Source organism: Notothenia rossii, assembly GCF_949606895.1.
Source record: "Notothenia rossii genome assembly, chromosome: 7".
NCBI classification, from domain to species: Eukaryota; Metazoa; Chordata; class Actinopteri; order Perciformes; family Nototheniidae; genus Notothenia; species Notothenia rossii.
Window position 1 is genome coordinate 60,001 of NC_136905.1, and position 22,608 is coordinate 82,608.

General features: G+C 40.4%; 3 protein-coding genes across 4 annotated transcripts in view; 2 read left to right on the forward strand and 1 right to left on the reverse strand.

Moving 5' to 3' along the window:
• The window catches only part of LOC307013547 (aerolysin-like protein), a 22,485-nt gene extending 1,524 nt beyond the window's left edge, over positions 1–20,961 (forward strand). The window contains exons 1-2 of one of the 2 annotated variants that reach the window (XM_079640947.1): positions 15,811–16,728; positions 16,793–20,961. In XM_079640947.1, coding sequence (XP_079497073.1) covers positions 19,018–19,959 — 942 coding nt within the window. In that variant the 5' untranslated portion in view covers positions 15,811–16,728; positions 16,793–19,017 and the 3' untranslated portion in view covers positions 19,960–20,961. Of the gene's footprint in view, positions 1–15,810; positions 16,729–16,792 lie in introns of those variants that run through there. The other variant, XM_079640946.1, reaches the window with a different exon arrangement.
• On the forward strand, positions 3,510–4,657 carry LOC307013960 (uncharacterized protein; the record flags this gene model as incomplete). Its single annotated transcript, XM_079641611.1, has 2 exons — positions 3,510–3,639; positions 3,957–4,657. 2 exons carry the CDS (start codon positions 3,510–3,512, stop codon positions 4,547–4,549), a joined length of 723 nt encoding a protein of 240 aa, XP_079497737.1. The 3' UTR covers positions 4,550–4,657.
• On the reverse strand, positions 4,808–6,617 carry LOC307013959 (uncharacterized protein). The gene is made up of 2 exons (XM_079641610.1): positions 6,166–6,617; positions 4,808–5,900 (listed from the first exon to the last, which is right to left on the reverse strand). Exons 1-2 carry the CDS (start codon positions 6,459–6,461, stop codon positions 4,985–4,987), a joined length of 1,212 nt encoding a protein of 403 aa, XP_079497736.1. The 5' UTR covers positions 6,462–6,617; the 3' UTR covers positions 4,808–4,984.
• Positions 20,962–22,608: the final 1,647 nt, after the last annotated feature.

The window sequence follows — 22,608 nt, forward strand, 5'->3', positions numbered from 1 at the left end:
CTTCTTATACTTGAGCCACAAGGGGGCAGTATAGAGAGGAGTGCAATAAGCTCTGAAGAGGTTCACCTTAACCTTATCTGAACACCAAGAGAATTTTGGCTTGAAAATATAAGACACGCCGCTGTCTATACATGTCATCATCAGCCATTTCATCTGTGATGATGTGTCCCAGATACTTAGTGTTACAGCAGATACTTAGTGTTACAGCAGATACTTAGTGTTACAGCAGATACTTAGTGTTACAGCAGATACTTAGTGTTACATCAGATACTTAGTGTTACAGCAGATACTTAGTGTTACAGCAGATACTTAGTGTTACAGCAGATACTTAGTGTTACAGCAGACAGAGAGCAGATACTTAGTGTTACAGCAGACACTTAGTGTTACAGCAGATACTTAGTGTTACAGCAGATACTTAGTGTTACAGCAGATACTTAGTGTTACAGCAGACAGACTGCAGATACTTAGTGTTACAGCAGATACTTAGTGTTACAGCAGATACTTAGTGTTACAGCAAACAGACAGCAGATACTTAGTGTTACAGCAGATACTTAGTGTTACAGCAGACAGACAGCAGATACTTAGTGTTACAGCAGACAGACAGCAGATACTTAGTGTTACAGCAGATACTTAGTGTTACAGCAGATACTTAGTGTTACAGCAGATACTTAGTGTTACAGCAGACAGACAGCAGATACTTAGTGTTACAGCAGATACTTAGTGTTACAGCAGATACTTAGTGTTACAGCAGATACTTAGTGTTACAGCAGATACTTAGTGTTACAGCAGATACTTAGTGTTACAGCAGATACTTAGTGTTACATCAGATACTTAGTGTTACAGCAGATACTTAGTGTTACAGCAGATACTTAGTGTTACAGCAGACAGAGAGCAGATACTTAGTGTTACAGCAGATACTTAGTGTTACAGCAGATACTTAGTGTTACAGCAGATACTTAGTGTTACAGCAGATACTTAGTGTTACAGCAGACAGACTGCAGATACTTAGTGTTACAGCAGATACTTAGTGTTACAGCAGACAGACTGCAGATACTTAGTGTTACAGCAGATACTTAGTGTTACAGCAAACAGACAGCAGATACTTAGTGTTACAGCAGACAGACAGCAGATACTTAGTGTTACAGCAGATACTTAGTGTTACAGCAGACAGACAGCAGATACTTAGTGTTACAGCAGACAGACAGCAGATACTTAGTGTTACAGCAGATACTTAGTGTTACAGCAGATACTTAGTGTTACAGCAGATACTTAGTGTTACAGCAGATACTTAGTGTTACAGCAGATACTTAGTGTTACAGCAGATACTTAGTGTTACAGCAGATACTTAGTGTTACAGCAGATACTTAGTGTTACAGCAGACACTTAGTGTTACAGCAGACACTTAGTGTTACAGCAGATACTTAGTGTTACAGCAGATACTTAGTGTTACAGCAGATACTTAGTGTTACAGCAGATACTTAGTGTTACAGCAGACAGACAGCAGATACTTAGTGTTACAGCAGATACTTAGTGTTACAGCAGATACTTAGTGTTACAGCAGACAGACAGCAGATACTTAGTGTTACAGCAGATACTTAGTGTTACAGCAGATACTTAGTGTTACAGCAGATACTTAGTGTTACAGCAGACAGACTGCAGATACTTAGTGTTACAGCAGATACTTAGTGTTACAGCAGACAGACAGCAGATACTTAGTGTTACAGCAGATACTTAGTGTTACAGCAGACAGACAGCAGATACTTAGTGTTACAGCAGACAGACAGCAGATACTTAGTGTTACAGCAGATACTTAGTGTTACAGCAGATACTTAGTGTTACAGCAGATACTTAGTGTTACAGCAGACAGACTGCAGATACTTAGTGTTACAGCAGACAGACAGCAGATACTTAGTGTTACAGCAGATACTTAGTGTTACAGCAGATACTTAGTGTTACAGCAGATACTTAGTGTTACAGCAGACAGACTGCAGATACTTAGTGTTACAGCAGATACTTAGTGTTACAGCAGACAGACAGCAGATACTTAGTGTTACAGCAGATACTTAGTGTTACAGCAGATACTTAGTGTTACAGCAGATACTTAGTGTTACAGCAGATACTTAGTGTTACAGCAGATACTTAGTGTTACAGCAGACAAACAGCAGATACTTAGTGTTACAGCAGATACTTAGTGTTACAGCAGATACTTAGTGTTACAGCAGATACTTAGTGTTACAGCAGATACTTAGTGTTACAGCAGATACTTAGTGTTACAGCAGATACTTAGTGTTACAGCAGATACTTAGTGTTACAGCAGATACTTAGTGTTACAGCAGATACTTAGTGTTACAGCAGATACTTAGTGTTACAGCAGATACTTAGTGTTACAGCAGACAAACAGCAGATACTTAGTGTTACAGCAGATACTTAGTGTTACAGCAGATACTTAGTGTTACAGCAGATACTTAGTGTTACAGCAGACAGACTGCAGATACTTAGTGTTACAGCAGATACTTAGTGTTACAGCAGACAGACAGCAGATACTTAGTGTTACAGCAGATACTTAGTGTTACAGCAGATACTTAGTGTTACAGCAGACAGACAGCAGATACTTAGTGTTACAGCAGATACTTAGTGTTACAGCAGATACTTAGTGTTACAGCAGATACTTAGTGTTACAGCAGATACTTAGTGTTACAGCAGACAGAGAGCAGATACTTAGTGTTACAGCAGATACTTAGTGTTACAGCAGATACTTAGTGTTACAGCAGATACTTAGTGTTACAGCAGATACTTAGTGTTACAGCAGATACTTAGTGTTACAGCAGACAAACAGCAGATACTTAGTGTTACAGCAGACAGACAGCAGATACTTAGTGTTACAGCAGACAGACAGCAGATACTTAGTGTTACAGCAGATACTTAGTGTTACAGCAGATACTTAGTGTTACAGCAGATACTTAGTGTTACAGCAGACAGAGAGCAGATACTTAGTGTTACAGCAGATACTTAGTGTTACAGCATATACTTAGTGTTACAGCAGATACTTAGTGTTACAGCAGATACTTAGTGTTACTGCAGATACTTAGTGTTACAGCAGATACTTAGTGTTACAGCAGACAGACAGCAGATACTTAGTGTTACAGCAGACAGACAGCAGATACTTAGTGTTACAGCAGATACTTAGTGTTACAGCAGATACTTACGGTACATCTACACTACAGGCATCAAAAAATGCTTTCAACGCTTCGCCCATTCACTTGAATGGGGTGACGTAGGAGATTTTGAATCTTCGCCGAACTGCATTGTGGGGAGCATGGCATGGCTTTGCAAGCATCACGAGCATCTATCGGCATCAAAAGTTGAACATTGTTCAACTTTTGAGGCTTGATGCTTGGCATCAGCCAATCAAATCCCGTTTATGCAATTCCCGCCAGTACAAGCGCAAGCCAATCAAACCGCGTGTATGCTGATACCGCAGGTCTTGACTATTTTCCATATGTCATAAAATGGAGGATAAATTAATCATTGCCGTGGCAAGTGTCCCAGTACTGTATGACTGTACTCTGTTCACATACCGGGACCTAAACCGGAGGAACCAGGCATGGCGGGAGGTGGCAGAGACAGTTGGTGAAACTGGTAGGTTTTCAACTCTTTGGGGAGTTTATATCCAGTTTACTTCTTTTTAACATTGAATGGACAGCTAGTAATGTAGCATAACATATAATATATATTAATATAATAATAAAATAATAATATATATAATATATATATAATATAATAAGTATAAGCAAAATATATAACATAACGTATAATACATGCACAGCTATCAAGCATAGACAGTATATTTAGCCAGCATGTAGCATAAAAATAGCATTCATTATTGGAGGAATAATTTAGTAAATTCAAGAAATTAACTTATTTATTAACTTTATTATTTTATTTCATTTTATTAGAGGATGTGTGCAAAAAGAGATGGAAGACTCTGAGGGACAGGTTCCGCAAGGAGAAGAATATGGAGAAGGAGGCAAAAAGAAGCGGGGCAGGGTCTGCAGGGTGGTACAAACCCTGGCGTTTCATGGCAGTGATGGGGTTTTTAACCCCATTCATCATAGACCGTGCGACGTCCAGCAATGTCCCCCGGCAGACCCTGCCTCCATCCACCCTGGTGGAAGAGGAAGAGAGCCAGGTAGAGAGTGAGCCAGCCAGCCAGTCCACCAGCCAGTCCACCAGCCAGTCCACCAGCCAGTCCACCAGTCAGCCCACCAGTCAGCCAGCAGCAGCCAGCCAGGAGGAGAATGCTGAGGTCCGGGGCAAAAAACGGGGGAGGGAGAGGGAGATGTCCTCGTTTGAACGAAGTCTGCTGTCTGCTGTCAGCAATTACCCAGCAATTGCCCAGCCAACCCCACCAGTGGTGGAGGAGGACGAGGACTTGCAGTTCTTTAAGAGCCTCTTGCCCACCATGAGGCTGATGACAAGGGGACAGAGGGCAAGAGTCCGCCTCGGGATACACCAGCTAATTTTTGAGGTGGATCAGGACAATTTATAATTAAAAAATTTTTTCACACATACTGATCCACATTACATTTTTTTACACTCATCACACACACTTCACTCACAACATTACCAAATAAAACATTAAAGTATGTTATGACTATACTGTTTCTTCACTTGTTCATGTGGTTTGTCAGTTGCAACATACCAGAAGCTTCATGTATGTCGGTATATATATGTATATATATATATATGTGCTTTCTTCTGTAATTTTTCTTGTGAAAACCTATTGAAATTATGAGTGGTTTATCAGTAAAAACAGGGCTGAAAGAAAAAGGTTGTTAGTCATCTCATAATATAATAATATCAATTCAAGAAACATGTTTATTAGGAATGTTTGATTTTAAAATGGCTCATTTGGAATATTTGCTCTTTAAAGAAAATGGGTAGCTCTTAAAAGAGCTTTTGGTTTGGAGGAGCCATGGTGACCCTACACAACTTTATGCTGCCATGACACTACACCCTCCTCATTCAAATAGGAGCAGAAGGTCTCCCGCAGTTGGATGGATCGGCGTGTGGCGTTGTTTGAGCCCATCCTAGGTGCATCGCGCAGGGTTGGAGCGTCATCACTCGACTCTGCGACTACAGGGACGACAGGTGTGCGTGATGGCTTTCCTATTGTCTTCCTGCGGAGGAAGTTGTGCAACACACAGGTGGCCTTCACACACAACTCTGTTACCTCCGGGCTGGTGTTGATGACACGCCGGAACATTCTCCACTGTGATGCAAGGACGCCAAACGCACATTCAACAACCAACCTGGCCCGGCTGAGGCGGTAATTGAACAGCCTCCTTTCACGCGTGAGCTGACGTCCAGGGAATGGACGCAGCAGGTTGTCCAGCAGCGGAAAAGCCTCATCCCCAACAAACACATGGGGAAGAAGGCCCAGCCGCTCTGCTCCTGGGATGACGCTGTCAGCTGGTAGCTGCAGACTGCCATCTCGGAGGCCCTCTCCAAAAGCGGAATTTCGCAGGCTCCCACCGTCGCTGCTCCTTCCAAAACCTCCGACATCCACTACCGTGAAGAGGTACTGGGCATCCACGACAGCCAGCAGTACCAAGGAGTGGGAGGACTTGTAGTTGAAGTAGAGGGACCCAGAATTTGCCGGAGCCTGGATCACCACGTGCTTCCCATCAATGGCACCAACGCAATTCGGAAAGTTCCAGCGCTCCTGGAACCCAGCAGCGATGGCTCTCCAGTCCTCCGTCTGTGGTACTGGCATGGTCTCCTCAACCAGCGCGGTCCAGATGGCACTCGCAACCTCCTTCACGATGACAGCCACTGTTGCATGCCCGACCCGATAGCTGAATGCTATGGTCCTGTACGAGTCACCGGTTGCCAGGTACCTGAGAAAAAAGTAATATACATGATTAAAAAAAAAAAATGTCACACACACACACACACACACACACACACACACACACACACACACACACACACACACACACACACACACACACACACACACAATACTGTGTTTACCTAGCTATCTTAATTAATGTCATTCATCTGAACTAAATCACAGACTTCATTCATAATTCATCCATTGCATGCATTCTCTCTCTTTATATACAGAGTCATATTAAAGAAGTAGAAATACACAAAACGTACCGTAGGCAGATGGCGAGTCGCTCGGCGGGTCGGATTGACAAACGCATACGGGTGTCTGCCTTTGCAATCAGTGGACCCACTTTCCCGAGCAACTCGTTGAACACGTCTTTGCTCATCCTGAAGTACTGCTGAAACAGTACACCATCCAGGCGGAGCTCTTGGACAAGAACGTGGTATTCCCCCCGTTGCAGACGTTTTCTGAGTATCGGATGTACCCAACAGCGACGCACAATACGTGGCCTCCTGCGAGACATTGCAGAAACCAACGCTACCCTTCCTACAAAACCGGCATCCATTTTGGCAATAGTGGAGAAGAAGAGGGCTTTTTTTTCGCTTTGTATGCCGGGGGCGGGCGGGAGATTCCTGATTGGCTGTTGGTCGCTTTGGGCGCGAGAAATCGCCAAGCTTCAGACACGCCCAGCTTCAAGATTTTTTGATGCCTGTAGTGTAGATGTACCGTTAGTGTTACAGCAGACAGACAGCAGATACTTAGTGTTACAGCAGATACTTAGTGTTACAGCAGACAGACAGCAGATACTTAGTGTTACAGCAGACAGACAGCAGATACTTAGTGTTACAGCAGATACTTAGTGTTACAGCAGATACTTAGTGTTACAGCAGACAGACAGCAGATACTTAGTGTTACAGCAGATACTTAGTGTTACAGCAGATACTTAGTGTTACAGCAGATACTTAGTGTTACAGCAGACAGACAGCAGATACTTAGTGTTACAGCAGATACTTAGTGTTACAGCAGATACTTAGTGTTACAGCAGATACTTAGTGTTACAGCAAACAGACAGCAGATACTTAGTGTTACAGCAGATACTTAGTGTTACAGCAGACAGACAGCAGATACTTAGTGTTACAGCAGATACTTAGTGTTACAGCAGATACTTAGTGTTACAGCAGACAGACAGCAGATACTTAGTGTTACAGCAGATACTTAGTGTTACAGCAGATACTTAGTGTTACATCAGATACTTAGTGTTACAGCAGATACTTAGTGTTACAGCAGATACTTAGTGTTACAGCAGATACTTAGTGTTACAGCAGATACTTAGTGTTACAGCAGACAGAGAGCAGATACTTAGTGTTACAGCAGATACTTAGTGTTACAGCAGACAGACAGCAGATACTTAGTGTTACAGCAGATACTTAGTGTTACAGCAGATACTTAGTGTTACAGCAGATACTTAGTGTTACAGCAGACAGACAGCAGATACTTAGTGTTACAGCAGACAGACAGCAGATACTTAGTGTTACATCAGATACTTAGTGTTACAGCAGATACTTAGTGTTACAGCAGACAGACAGCAGATACTTAGTGTTACATCAGATACTTAGTGTTACAGCAGATACTTAGTGTTACAGCAGACAGACAGCAGATACTTAGTGTTACAGCAGATACTTAGTGTTACAGCAGATACTTAGTGTTACAGCAGATACTTAGTGTTACAGCAGACAGACAGCAGATACTTAGTGTTACAGCAGACAGACAGCAGATACTTAGTGTTACAGCAGATACTTAGTGTTACAGCAGATACTTAGTGTTACAGCAGACAGACAGCAGATACTTAGTGTTACAGCAGATACTTAGTGTTACAGCAGATACTTAGTGTTACAGCAGATACTTAGTGTTACAGCAGATACTTAGTGTTACAGCAGACAGACAGCAGATACTTAGTGTTACAGCAGATACTTAGTGTTACAGCAGATACTTAGTGTTACAGCAGATACTTAGTGTTACAGCAAACAGACAGCAGATACTTAGTGTTACAGCAGATACTTAGTGTTACAGCAGATACTTAGTGTTACATCAGATACTTAGTGTTACAGCAGATACTTAGTGTTACAGCAGATACTTAGTGTTACAGCAGATACTTAGTGTTACATCAGATACTTAGTGTTACAGCAGATACTTAGTGTTACAGCAGATACTTAGTGTTACAGCAAACAGACAGCAGATACTTAGTGTTACAGCAGACAGACAGCAGATACTTAGTGTTACAGCAGATACTTAGTGTTACAGCAGATACTTAGTGTTACATCAGATACTTAGTGTTACAGCAGATACTTAGTGTTACAGCAGACAGACAGCAGATACTTAGTGTTACAGCAGATACTTAGTGTTACAGCAGATACTTAGTGTTACAGCAGACAGACAGCAGATACTTAGTGTTACAGCAGATACTTAGTGTTACAGCAGACAGACAGCAGATACTTAGTGTTACAGCAGACAGACAGCAGATACTTAGTGTTACAGCAGATACTTAGTGTTACAGCAGATACTTAGTGTTACAGCAGACAGACAGCAGATACTTAGTGTTACAGCAGACACTTAGTGTTACAGCAGATACTTAGTGTTACAGCAGATACTTAGTGTTACAGCAGACAGACAGCAGATACTTAGTGTTACAGCAGATACTTAGTGTTACAGCAGACAGACAGCAGATACTTAGTGTTACAGCAGATACTTAGTGTTACAGCAGATACTTAGTGTTACAGCAGATACTTAGTGTTACATCAGATACTTAGTGTTACAGCAGATACTTAGTGTTACAGCAGATACTTAGTGTTACAGCAGATACTTAGTGTTACAGCAGATACTTAGTGTTACAGCAAACAGACAGCAGATACTTAGTGTTACAGCAGATACTTAGTGTTACAGCAGACAGAGAGCAGATACTTAGTGTTACAGCAGACAGACAGCAGATACTTAGTGTTACAGCAGATACTTAGTGTTACAGCAGACAGACAGCAGATACTTAGTGTTACAGCAGATACTTAGTGTTACAGCAGATACTTAGTGTTACAGCAGATACTTAGTGTTACAGCAGATACTTAGTGTTACATCAGATACTTAGTGTTACAGCAGATACTTAGTGTTACATCAGATACTTAGTGTTACAGCAGATACTTAGTGTTACAGCAGATACTTAGTGTTACAGCAGATACTTAGTGTTACAGCAAACAGACAGCAGATACTTAGTGTTACAGCAGACAGACAGCAGATACTTAGTGTTACAGCAGATACTTAGTGTTACAGCAAACAGACAGCAGATACTTAGTGTTACAGCAGACAGACAGCAGATACTTAGTGTTACAGCAGATACTTAGTGTTACAGCAGATACTTAGTGTTACAGCAGATACTTAGTGTTACAGCAGATACTTAGTGTTACAGCAGACAGTCAGCAGATACTTAGTGTTACAGCAGATACTTAGTGTTACAGCAGATACTTAGTGTTACAGCAGATACTTAGTGTTACAGCAGATACTTAGTGTTTCAGCAGATACTTAGTGTTACAGCAGATACTTAGTGTTACAGCAGATACTTAGTGTTACAGCAGATACTTAGTGTTACAGCAGATACTTAGTGTTACAGCAGATACTTAGTGTTACAGCAAACAGACAGCAGATACTTAGTGTTACAGCAGATACTTAGTGTTACAGCAGATACTTAGTGTTGCAGCAGATACTTAGTGTTACAGCAGATACTTAGTGTTACAGCAGATACTTAGTGTTACAGCAAACAGACAGCAGATACTTAGTGTTACAGCAGATACTTAGTGTTACAGCAGATACTTAGTGTTACAGCAGATACTTAGTGTTACAGCAGATACTTAGTGTTACAGCAGATACTTAGTGTTACAGCAAACAGACAGCAGATACTTAGTGTTACATCAGATACTTAGTGTTACAGCAGATACTTAGTGTTGCAGCAGATACTTAGTGTTGCAGCAGATACTTAGTGTTACAGCAGACAGACAGCAGATACTTAGTGTTACAGCAGATACTTAGTGTTACATCAGATACTTAGTGTTACAGCAGATACTTAGTGTTGCAGCAGATACTTAGTGTTACAGCAAACAGACAGCAGATACTTAGTGTTACAGCAGACAGACAGCAGATACTTAGTGTTACAGCAGATACTTAGTGTTACATCAGATACTTAGTGTTACAGCAGATACTTAGTGTTGCAGCAGATACTTAGTGTTACATCAGATACTTAGTGTTACAGCAGACAGACAGCAGATACTTAGTGTTACAGCAGATACTTAGTGTTACAGCAGATACTTAGTGTTGCAGCAGATACTTAGAGTTACATCAGATACTTAGTGTTACAGCAAACAGACAGCAGATACTTAGTGTTACAGCAGATACTTAGTGTTACAGCAGATACTTAGTGTTGCAGCAGACAGACAGCAGATACTTAGTGTTACAGCAGATACTTAGTGTTACAGCAGATACTTAGTGTTACAGCAGACAGACAGCAGATACTTAGTGTTACAGCAGATACTTAGTGTTACAGCAGATACTTAGTGTTGCAGCAGATACTTAGTGTTACATCAGACAGACAGCAGATACTTAGTGTTACAGCAGATACTTAGTGTTACATCAGATACTTAGTGTTACAGCAGATACTTAGTGTTACAGCAGATACTTAGTGTTGCAGCAGATACTTAGTGTTACAGCAGACAGACAGCAGATACTTAGTGTTACAGCAGATACTTAGTGTTACATCAGATACTTAGTGTTACAGCAGATACTTAGTGTTACAGCAGACAGACAGCAGATACTTAGTGTTACAGCAGACACTTAGTGTTACAGCAGACAGACAGCAGATACTTAGTGTTACAGCAGATACTTAGTGTTACAGCAGACAGACAGCAGATACTTAGTGTTACAGCAGACAGTCAGCAGATACTTAGTGTTACAGCAGACAGACAGCAGATACTTAGTGTTACAGCAGATACTTAGTGTTACATCAGATACTTAGTGTTACAGCAGACAGACAGCAGATACTTAGTGTTACAGCAGATACTTAGTGTTGCAGCAGATACTTAGTGTTACATCAGATACTTAGTGTTACAGCAGATACTTAGTGTTACATCAGATACTTAGTGTTACAGCAGATACTTAGTGTTACAGCAGACAGACAGCAGATACTTAGTGTTACAGCAGATAATTAGTGTTACAGCAGATACTTAGTGTTACAGCAGACAGACAGCAGATACTTAGTGTTACAGCAGATACTTAGTGTTACAGCAGATACTTAGTGTTACATCAGATACTTAGTGTTACAGCAGATACTTAGTGTTACAGCAGATACTTAGTGTTACATCAGATACTTAGTGTTACAGCAGATACTTAGTGTTACATCAGATACTTAGTGTTACAGCAGATACTTAGTGTTGCAGCAGATACTTAGTGTTACAGCAGATACTTAGTGTTACAGCAGATACTTAGTGTTACAGCAGATACTTAGTGTTACAGCAGATACTTAGTGTTACAGCAGATACTTAGTGTTACAGCAGACAGACAGCAGATACTTAGTGTTACAGCAGACAGACAGCAGATACTTAGTGTTACAGCAGATACTTAGTGTTACATCAGATACTTAGTGTTACAGCAGACAGACAGCAGATACTTAGTGTTACAGCAGATACTTAGTGTTACAGCAAACAGACTGCAGATACTTAGTGTTACAGCAGACAGACAGCAGATACTTAGTGTTACAGCAGATACTTAGTGTTACATCAGATACTTAGTGTTACAGCAGATACTTAGTGTTACATCAGATACTTAGTGTTACAGCAGATACTTAGTGTTACATCAGATACTTAGTGTTACAGCAGATACTTAGTGTTGCAGCAGATACTTAGTGTTACAGCAGATACTTAGTGTTGCAGCAGATACTTAGTGTTACAGCAGACAGACAGCAGATACTTAGTGTTACAGCAGACAGACAGCAGATACTTAGTGTTACAGCAGATACTTAGTGTTACATCAGATACTTAGTGTTACAGCAGACAGACAGCAGATACTTAGTGTTACAGCAGATACTTAGTGTTACAGCAGATACTTAGTGTTACAGCAGATACTTAGTGTTACAGCAGACAGACAGCAGATACTTAGTGTTACAGCAGATACTTAGTGTTACAGCAGATACTTAGTGTTACATCAGATACTTAGTGTTACAGCAGACAGACAGCAGATACTTAGTGTTACAGCAGATACTTAGTGTTACAGCAGATACTTAGTGTTACAGCAGACAGACAGCAGATACTTAGTGTTACAGCAGATACTTAGTGTTACAGCAGATACTTAGTGTTACAGCAGACAGACAGCAGATACTTAGTGTTACAGCAGACAGACAGCAGATACTTAGTGTTACAGCAAACAGACAGCAGATACTTAGTGTTACAGCAGACAGACAGCAGATACTTAGTGTTACAGCAAACAGACAGCAGATACTTAGTGTTACAGCAGACAGACAGCAGATACTTAGTGTTACAGCAGATACTTAGTGTTACAGCAGATACTTAGTGTTACATCAGATACTTAGTGTTACAGCAGATACTTAGTGTTACAGCAGATACTTAGTGTTACATCAGATACTTAGTGTTACAGCAGATACTTAGTGTTACATCAGATACTTAGTGTTACAGCAGATACTTAGTGTTGCAGCAGATACTTAGTGTTACAGCAGACAGACAGCAGATACTTAGTGTTACAGCAGACAGACAGCAGATACTTAGTGTTACAGCAGATACTTAGTGTTACATCAGATACTTAGTGTTACAGCAGACAGACAGCAGATACTTAGTGTTACAGCAGATACTTAGTGTTACATCAGATACTTAGTGTTACAGCAGATACTTAGTGTTACATCAGATACTTAGTGTTACAGCAGATACTTAGTGTTGCAGCAGATACTTAGTGTTACAGCAGATACTTAGTGTTGCAGCAGATACTTAGTGTTACAGCAGACAGACAGCAGATACTTAGTGTTACAGCAGACAGACAGCAGATACTTAGTGTTACAGCAGATACTTAGTGTTACATCAGATACTTAGTGTTACAGCAGACAGACAGCAGATACTTAGTGTTACAGCAGATACTTAGTGTTACAGCAGATACTTAGTGTTACAGCAGATACTTAGTGTTACAGCAGACAGACAGCAGATACTTAGTGTTACAGCAGATACTTAGTGTTACAGCAGATACTTAGTGTTACATCAGATACTTAGTGTTACAGCAGACAGACAGCAGATACTTAGTGTTACAGCAGATACTTAGTGTTACAGCAGATACTTAGTGTTTCAGCAGATACTTAGTGTTACAGCAGACAGACAGCAGATACTTAGTGTTACAGCAGATACTTAGTGTTACAGCAGATACTTAGTGTTGCAGCAGATACTTAGTGTTACAGCAGACAGACAGCAGATACTTAGTGTTACAGCAGATACTTAGTGTTACAGCAGATACTTAGTGTTACAGCAGATACTTAGTGTTACAGCAGATACTTAGTGTTACAGCAGACAAACAGCAGATACTTAGTGTTACAGCAGATACTTAGTGTTACAGCAGATACTTAGTGTTACAGCAGATACTTAGTGTTACAGCAGATACTTAGTGTTACAGCAGATACTTAGTGTTACAGCAGATACTTAGTGTTACAGCAGACAGACAGCAGATACTTAGTGTTACAGCAGATACTTAGTGTTACAGCAGATACTTAGTGTTACAGCATATACTTAGTGTTACAGCAGATACTTAGTGTTACAGCAGACAGTCAGCAGATACTTAGTGTTACAGCAGATACTTAGTGTTACAGCAGACAGTCAGCAGATACTTAGTGTTACAGCAGATACTTAGTGTTTCAGCAGATACTTAGTGTTACAGCAAACAGACAGCAGATACTTAGTGTTACAGCAGATACTTAGTGTTACAGCAAACAGACAGCAGATACTTAGTGTTACAGCAGATACTTAGTGTTACAGCAGATACTTAGTGTTACAGCATATACTTAGTGTTACAGCAGATACTTAGTGTTACAGCAGATACTTAGTGTTACAGCAGACAGTCAGCAGATACTTAGTGTTACAGCAGATACTTAGTGTTGCAGCAGACAGTCAGCAGATACTTAGTGTTACAGCAGATACTTAGTGTTACAGCAGATACTTAGTGTTACAGCAGACAGACAGCAGATACTTAGTGTTACAGCAGATACTTAGTGTTACAGCAGACACTTAGTGTTACAGCAGATACTTAGTGTTACAGCAGATACTTAGTGTTACAGCAGATACTTAGTGTTACAGCAGATACTTAGTGTTACAGCAGACAGACAGCAGATACTTAGTGTTACAGCAGACAGACAGCAGATACTTAGTGTTACAGCAAACAGACAGCAGATACTTAGTGTTACAGCAGATACTTAGTGTTACAGCAGATACTTAGTGTTACAGCAGACAGACAGCAGATACTTAGTGTTACAGCAGACAGACAGCAGATACTTAGTGTTACAGCAGACAGACAGCAGATACTTAGTGTTACAGCAGATACTTAGTGTTACAGCAGATACTTAGTGTTACAGCAGATACTTAGTGTTACAGCAGATACTTAGTGTTACAGCAGACAGACAGCAGATACTTAGTGTTACAGCAGATACTTAGTGTTACAGCAGATACTTAGTGTTACAGCAGATACTTAGTGTTACAGCAGATACTTAGTGTTACAGCAGATACTTAGTGTTACAGCAGATACTTAGTGTTACAGCAGATACTTAGTGTTACAGCAGACAGACAGCAGATACTTAGTGTTACAGCAGATACTTAGTGTTACAGCAGATACTTAGTGTTACAGCAGATACTTAGTGTTACAGCAGATACTTAGTGTTACAGCAAACAGACAGCAGATACTTAGTGTTACAGCAGACAGACAGCAGATACTTAGTGTTACAGCAGATACTTAGTGTTACAGCAGATACTTAGTGTTACATCAGATACTTAGTGTTACAGCAGATACTTAGTGTTACAGCAGATACTTAGTGTTACAGCAGACAGACAGCAGATACTTAGTGTTACAGCAGATACTTAGTGTTACAGCAGATACTTAGTGTTACAGCAGATACTTAGTGTTACTGCAGATACTTAGTGTTACAGCAGATACTTAGTGTTACAGCAGATACTTAGTGTTACAGCAGATACTTAGTGTTACAGCAGATACTTAGTGTTACATCAGATACTTAGTGTTACTGCAGATACTTAGTGTTACAGCAGATACTTAGTGTTACATCAGATACTTAGTGTTACTGCAGATACTTAGTGTTACAGCAGATACTTAGTGTTACAGCAGATACTTAGTGTTACAGCAGACAGACAGCAGATACTTAGTGTTACAGCAGATACTTAGTGTTACAGCAGATACTTAGTGTTACAGCAGATACTTAGTGTTACAGCAGATACTTAGTGTTACAGCAGATACTTAGTGTTACAGCAGATACTTAGTGTTACAGCAGACAGACAGCAGATACTTAGTGTTACAGCAGACACTTAGTGTTACAGCAGACAGACAGCAGATACTTAGTGTTACAGCAGATACTTAGTGTTACAGCAGACAGACAGCAGATACTTAGTGTTACAGCAGATACTTAGTGTTACAGCAGATACTTAGTGTTACAGCAGATACTTAGTGTTACAGCAGATACTTAGTGTTACAGCAGATACTTAGTGTTACAGCAGATACTTAGTGTTACAGCAGATACTTAGTGTTACAGCAGATACTTAGTGTTACAGCAGATACTTAGTGTTACAGCAGATACTTAGTGTTACAGCAGATACTTAGTGTTACAGCAGACAGACAGCAGATACTTAGTGTTACAGCAGACAGACAGCAGATACTTAGTGTTACAGCAGACAGAAAGCAGATGTCCTGACAGACAGGATGCTGGAAAACCCAGGGTCTTATCTCCTGTAGCTCTGCAGATCATTACAGCGCTCTTCATTGTATTTAACGTGAAATTTGACTCAATAATCAGAACAAACATTTAGTAACTGTTGAAAACCAGCACTGCTAGGAGAAACAATAGCCAGATCATCAGCATACATAAGATGGTTTACAATCACATGACCAATCACACACCCTGTTTTACAGACACTAAAATATAAATGAGAACATAGTCTATCTAACAAAATTCTCTCCAGGACTTTGGAACACACTGGCTAGAGCAATTGGTCTATAGTTATCCAAGCTCCCTACCTTGCCCGCTTTCCTGAATGACAGGGACCAAAGTAACAGTCAACATGGACTCTGGCAACACACCATGAGTCATGAGGCCGGTAAAACAAAAAGAAGAACTGCAACCTTCGGGCTTGCCAGTTTAAGGTGCTCTGCAGTGATTCGGGTCAGAGCCGCATGCTTTGTTATTAGCTAGCTGTGCAATTGCTCGATAAACCTCTTTAGCTGTGATTCCCCCTGTATCACTTTTCACAACATTACCAACTTTATAGGGGTCACTTTTAACACAGTTAAGTATAGTAGAGTAATGTTGCCTCCACCACTCAGCTATGTTATCGGCTCCAGAGACTCCCTCTATGGTACATGGTAACGACGTGCTGGCCCTGTTCAGAGCTCTCACCTCCTTCCAGAAGCCCGTCACATCATTATGAAGGAGCTTTTCAGCCATAGAGTCCGCTCTCAATGTTTCTGTATGTTTGTGACATAACGAACTGCATATTTGTATCTAGCCTTCGTAAGCTTTTTGAGATCCAGGACAGGCCCCTCTCTTGGCCTTCCTGCCCGGACCCAGTTCCCTCTCTTGGCCTTCCTGCCCGGACCCAGGCCCCTCTCTGGGCCTTCCTGCCCGGACCCAGGTCCCAAAAGCATTCTTAGCTTCAGCGTATTGATCAGCCACATGTTTATTCCACCCTGGCTTGACGTTGTGTCTCTTCCTAGAGTAGGTATAGCATGGTCTACTGGCCTCCCATACAGCTCCCACAATACAAGCATACACTGAACAAAAGTATAAACGCAACACTTTTGTTTTTGCTCCCATTTTTCATGAGATGAACTCAAAGATCTAAAACATTTTCTATATACAAAAAATAACCATTTCTCTCAAATATTGTTCACAAATCTGGAAAAATATGTGATAGTGAGCACTTCTCCTTTGCCGAGATAATCCATCCCACCTCACAAGATGCTGATTAGACAGCATGATTATTGCACAGGTGTGCCTTAGGCTGGCCACAATAAAAGGCCACTCTGAAACGTGCAGTTTTGCTTTATTGGGGGGGTCTGGGGGGGTCCGAAAACCCTAGGGTTAAACCCTCAGTTCATCTCATGAAAAATGGGAGCAAAAACAAAAGTGTTGCGTTTATATTTTTGTGTGTATATTTCAGTGTACATGTTACAGAGGTCTTCACGGTGAGAGCTTTCGTTACAACCCACATCAACACAGAGCCGCCACTTTGGGTGGATATACATCACTCAACAGGACATCAGTTCTCCCACAGTACAATAGCCTCCTCATGTTGTGAGCTTGGACCAGTCCACTTTAGTGGTACAGGCATTTTTCACCTCCTGAGACATCTCAGGGAGACTATCACAATCTAGTGACATTACAAAAGGAATGTGATCTGACATTGATGCCTCATACACAATCTCAATTGATCTTACAATGTCCTGGGCGTTAGCCGTGCTTATGCAATGGTCAAGCCATGAAGTTGTGTGCCAGGCCTCGCCTATATACGAGTAGCTATCTGTAGGCAGAAGTATTTAGCTTGATAATATAAGATTGTTATCTTCACAGAACTGTAGCAGATGCTTAGCAAAGGACCTTTTGTCTGATATGTCAGCATTCATATCCCCCACTCCATGAACACTGGTGGAATGATTATCAACAATAAAAGAATGTATAAAAGCAAGTCTGTTCAGGTGTTCCTCTTCATTATGCTGTGACTCATATGGTGTATCTACATTGAGAATGCTAAACTCCTTGTTATTCATTTTGATCCGCTACTGACTCTAAATCAGACATTTAGCACGCACAGCCAGAAGAGAATAATACATGTTTTGTAACCAAATTTTGCAACGGTTGGACTATGAGATTATTGGCAATGAAATCAGGTTCCTTAGATCGAATAGTCAAATATTCTAGTTTTGGGGGGAACCCCTTGATATGTCCACCAAATAAAAACGTAAGAAGATAAGCAAAATGTAGGCTTCTGGGGTGGTATATAGGCCTTCCCTTTTCTGAAGGTACATTCAAAAGCACATATTTATTTGATCCTCAATGTGGGCTATTTAAATCGGTACTTTATGCACGGTATTTTATTTATTTGTGTTCCTTTGTATATCACCTTGGTATAGGTATACCTTACCAAAGTGGCAAGCTTTTTCCAGAATGTATTAAGGTGTTATTTTACTACAAATGCAATTTAAATGTTACGGTATTTTTATAAAACGACTAATTTGATTTAATAACATTATTAGATTTTTATAAGATAAAACAAAAATAAATGTATAGAAAGAAATAACTCATGAAAGTGAACCCGCAGTGCAATGCAATGCATTTAGTTATTTATGAGAAGATATTTCACAAGTTTTAATGACAAATACCTAGATTTATGAGTAGCACAGTCCTATAAGAACATTAATGTATTACTTAAAAAGTTAGAACCAACATTTAATCAGCAAAACAAAATAACTAACAAAATCATATATTCCCACTGAAATATATTCTATGCCACTTTTAATCATGCGAGGCAGGAAGGTGCAGAGCCTATAAGGCCCGTCAAATAGCCTCATTGCATTACATGGAGCTTCAGACACGCAAAACGAGAAAGAAAACTACCCCTACTAGTATGTCCTCAATGTCGGCTGCAAGTTTATTTGGAATTTTTTATGTAACAAATAAATGATGTGCAAAATACTGAAAAATTATTACAAACATTGTATTAAATGGATTTTTTTAATAGTATCTAATAATACAAAAAAAAACGTTATTTAAAGCAGTGGTATTTAACTGAACATTTCCATTTCAGATCGTATCTAAAACCTACAAGATGGCTTATCCAACAACCTTGAGTATAATCGGTGGCGACGGAGGTAGCCCCTTCACCTTTACTGGAGAGAGTAATGGAGCCACGTTAAAGCAGCTGAATGTGTGGGTAGGAGGCTCGCAGGTGAGGGGGGTCCAAGTCTTGCTGACAGATGGAAATCAAGAACTTTTTGGGAAACGATCTGGTTCTAGTCAAGAATATATATTTCAGCCTGGGGAGTGTTTCACCTCTCTGTCGCTCTGGGGGAATGGAGCAGGTACTCGTCTAGGAGCCATCAAATTCAAGACAAATCGTTCCGGAGAGTTCTTTGCCAAAATGACCAGCTGGGGCTTGAAGACAGAATACCCCATGGATGTTGGCTCTGGAATCTGCTTCGGGGTTGTTGGAAGATGTGGATCTGACATTGACTGCATGGGCTTCATGTTCCTCTCTGATGTCCAGTCAACGGTTTTGATGAACGTCAACTACCCAACAATGAGCCAAGTTGTACCGCAGGTAAATGTAGAAGAAATAAAATCCATCACCTACGACAACAAAACCACAGCTGACCAAGAGAACCAGATTGAATCCTCCAAGAAGATTACAAAAACATCTTCTTGGACTGTGACCAACCACATGGAGGAAACTTTCAGTATGGAAGTGAGTGGAGGAATCCCAGAGGTAATCGAGCTGTCAACTGGATTCAGCTTTACCATGGGAACAGAGAGCTCTTACCATCTGGAAAACACTGAGGAGAGAACGGAGACGGTAACCTTTACCATCCATGTTCCTGCAGGAAAGAAGGTGAAAGTTGATATTACAATCGGTCGAGCCACCATTGACCTGCCTTACACTGGCACTGTGCAAATAACCTGCAATAATGGCAGCACGCTTCAGTGTAACACCAGTGGTGTATACAAAGGTCTCACCTACACCGAAATTAAAGAAAGTGTTACAGAAATATAGAACAAACAACAAAAGCTGTTTACATTTACACGCCTGATTGCCTTTGCTTTTTACTTTACCTTGATGATTTGACTTCATTGTTAGGAACATCAAATACATTTGACTTTATCACTGCATTTGGACTTTAAGTTACTTATTACTTATTAGTTAGTTAATGACTTGTTGTTTTAAGAACTTGCCCTTAAATAAAATGTCTGTTGTACACGTTGTTAGCACCAATGAGATTTTTTTTAAAGATTTTAATATCATATGATTACAATTAATTTGGCTTGTAGCGGTAGACTTCATCTTATATATGCTGTGGAGTCTATTTTGATATAACATTACAAGATTCCTATTATTACATTATTTGCTTATTGTGCTCACTGTATGTGCTGTGACTTAGGAATAAATGGACCCAATCACCCCCCCCCCCCCCCCCCCCCCCCCCCCCCAGTTTTGATGGGGTGGACAGGAACGAAGGGAAAAGTCACATGAGAAAGTGTTTAGCTTGCAATATTGAAAGTAGCAAGGTGGAGTGCAGAGACTGAGAGAACACAAAGAGGTAGTCAGAACAGCACATCGCACCGGCCTTCACTTTGTACGGGAGCCGCGCCCCCCCACAAAGCTAGGAAGCACCATTATGGTTTCCCACTATATCTGAAGAAACGTTAGAGAAAACCAATGAGTATGATGGTGCCAGAGTAGGGAGGGACTTCCACAGGCCGGCCGAATGCTGATTGGAGGATCGTGTTGCCAAGAGACTCTATCTGAGTCTGCGCACCAACCAAAGAGAACCAAGTCTAAACCGCGGTATCTCTTCAGCTAGTCTTGACCAATCATAAATGTATGGGCAACGCCCTGTGTAATAAAATGTATTGTCGCACGGGGTTCCAGGCTCTTGACGGATTTGGTGGTTACAGATTACAGCTTTGCTGCCTGTGATTCCCAAAGACGTGATGACTCCTTGGCCAAGTGAAATATATATTTTGCTCTCTTTACAATAAATAGTTAAACTTAGAAGTTGTCTGTCTTTTCTGGAATTCTGAACCCAACAGCGCCGCAATTCTTTTTTCATAATGCTAAAAACTAAACACGTCTATAGAGGCTCCACATTAACTGGTTTTATTTAGCAAGAGAACCGCAGACTGTGACTTGTATTGAAAGTGACCAGAGACCAGAGCTTCATGATAGAGTTTGGGAGTAGTGTAGCAGAATGGGGAAAAAACGTAAATTCACAGTAAATATAATTGATTTCCTTTACAGAGAAACACTGTTATTTTACAGGTATCTTCCCTTGTTTATTACGGACATCATTTAGAGTTAAGCATGTAAATACTGTTATTTTACAGTTTCATCCTAAATTATTACGGTCAAACACCTTCAATAAAGTGCTAAAACTTGCTCAAGTTTGTAAAATAACATTTTTTATTTTGGAAGCAAGTGCTGTAAACAGCTCAAACAGATTAAATCATTTCAAACTTTATCTTGCAGTGTTTGTTTAGATGTAATGTTTAAAGACAGTATGTCATGTTAAACCTATAGAAATACAATCTAAACACAACATTTCATGATTCATCTACTGTGTGTGTGTGTGTGTGTGTGTGTGTGTGTGTGTGTGTGTGTGTGTGTGTGTGTGTGTGTGTGTGTGTGTGTGTGTGTGTGTGTGTGTGTGTGTGTGTGTGTGTGTGTGTGTGTGTGTGTGTGTGTGTGTGTGTATGTGTGTGTGTGTGTGTGTGTGTGAGTGATTCAGATGATATATATACAGTGTATTACTAAGTCAAATCCAAACATACCACACCAGTAAAGTTCAATGAATGACAGTCAATCACCGGACAACAATCCCCCAAATTGGCAGTAATCAGCTCGATCCTTGGTGCATCTGGGGTGGAACCAAAAACAGGGAAAAAGGACACTATGATTCACTGGAAAGTCCTTAAAAGTATGATGACCATTGCTTTAAAAAAACTTAATTTAAATAGTCTGTATCGATATTTGTCACTATTACACATTTGGGAAATGTTAACGCAGAGTACCGTCAACTAGTTGTTAAATGTTTAGCAATAAAATGCCCCTTCAGAAAAATTTGAATCACCAACAGAAGGAAGATATGGATTCACAACTCTGGACACCAAGCCCCCAGGACTTTGGCTGGATTCAAAATGACACACATATTCAGGGTTCTTACACCTTTCCCAAAGTCAAATTCAAGCACCTTTCAAGGTGCATTTTCAAGCATCCTACAGCTGTTGTGAATTACATATTTATATACACATACTCATACTCAAATGATTATTTCCCTACCTCACATTAAATCAGATGTTCTTTATGCTATAAAGTATAAACAACCAATTTCATAATAGCCTTCTACACGAGGATGAAAATTTAAAGAAAAGAAAACTAAGTTTAATATTTAAAAATGAGTGACCCATCTGTACGTAGACTGGGCATCCCATATAACCTGGCTGAGCCAATATAAAACAATCAGCCAAATAACATTTCAATACATTATTGATTACTATTTTAGGTTGGCAGTAAACATAAGTCAGAGGTACATGGTGTACTTCTACTCCTCTACAGTTCAGAGGTACATGGTGTACTTCTACTCTCTACAGTTCAGAGGTACATGGTGTACTTCTACTCTCTACAGTTCAGAGGTACATGGTGTAC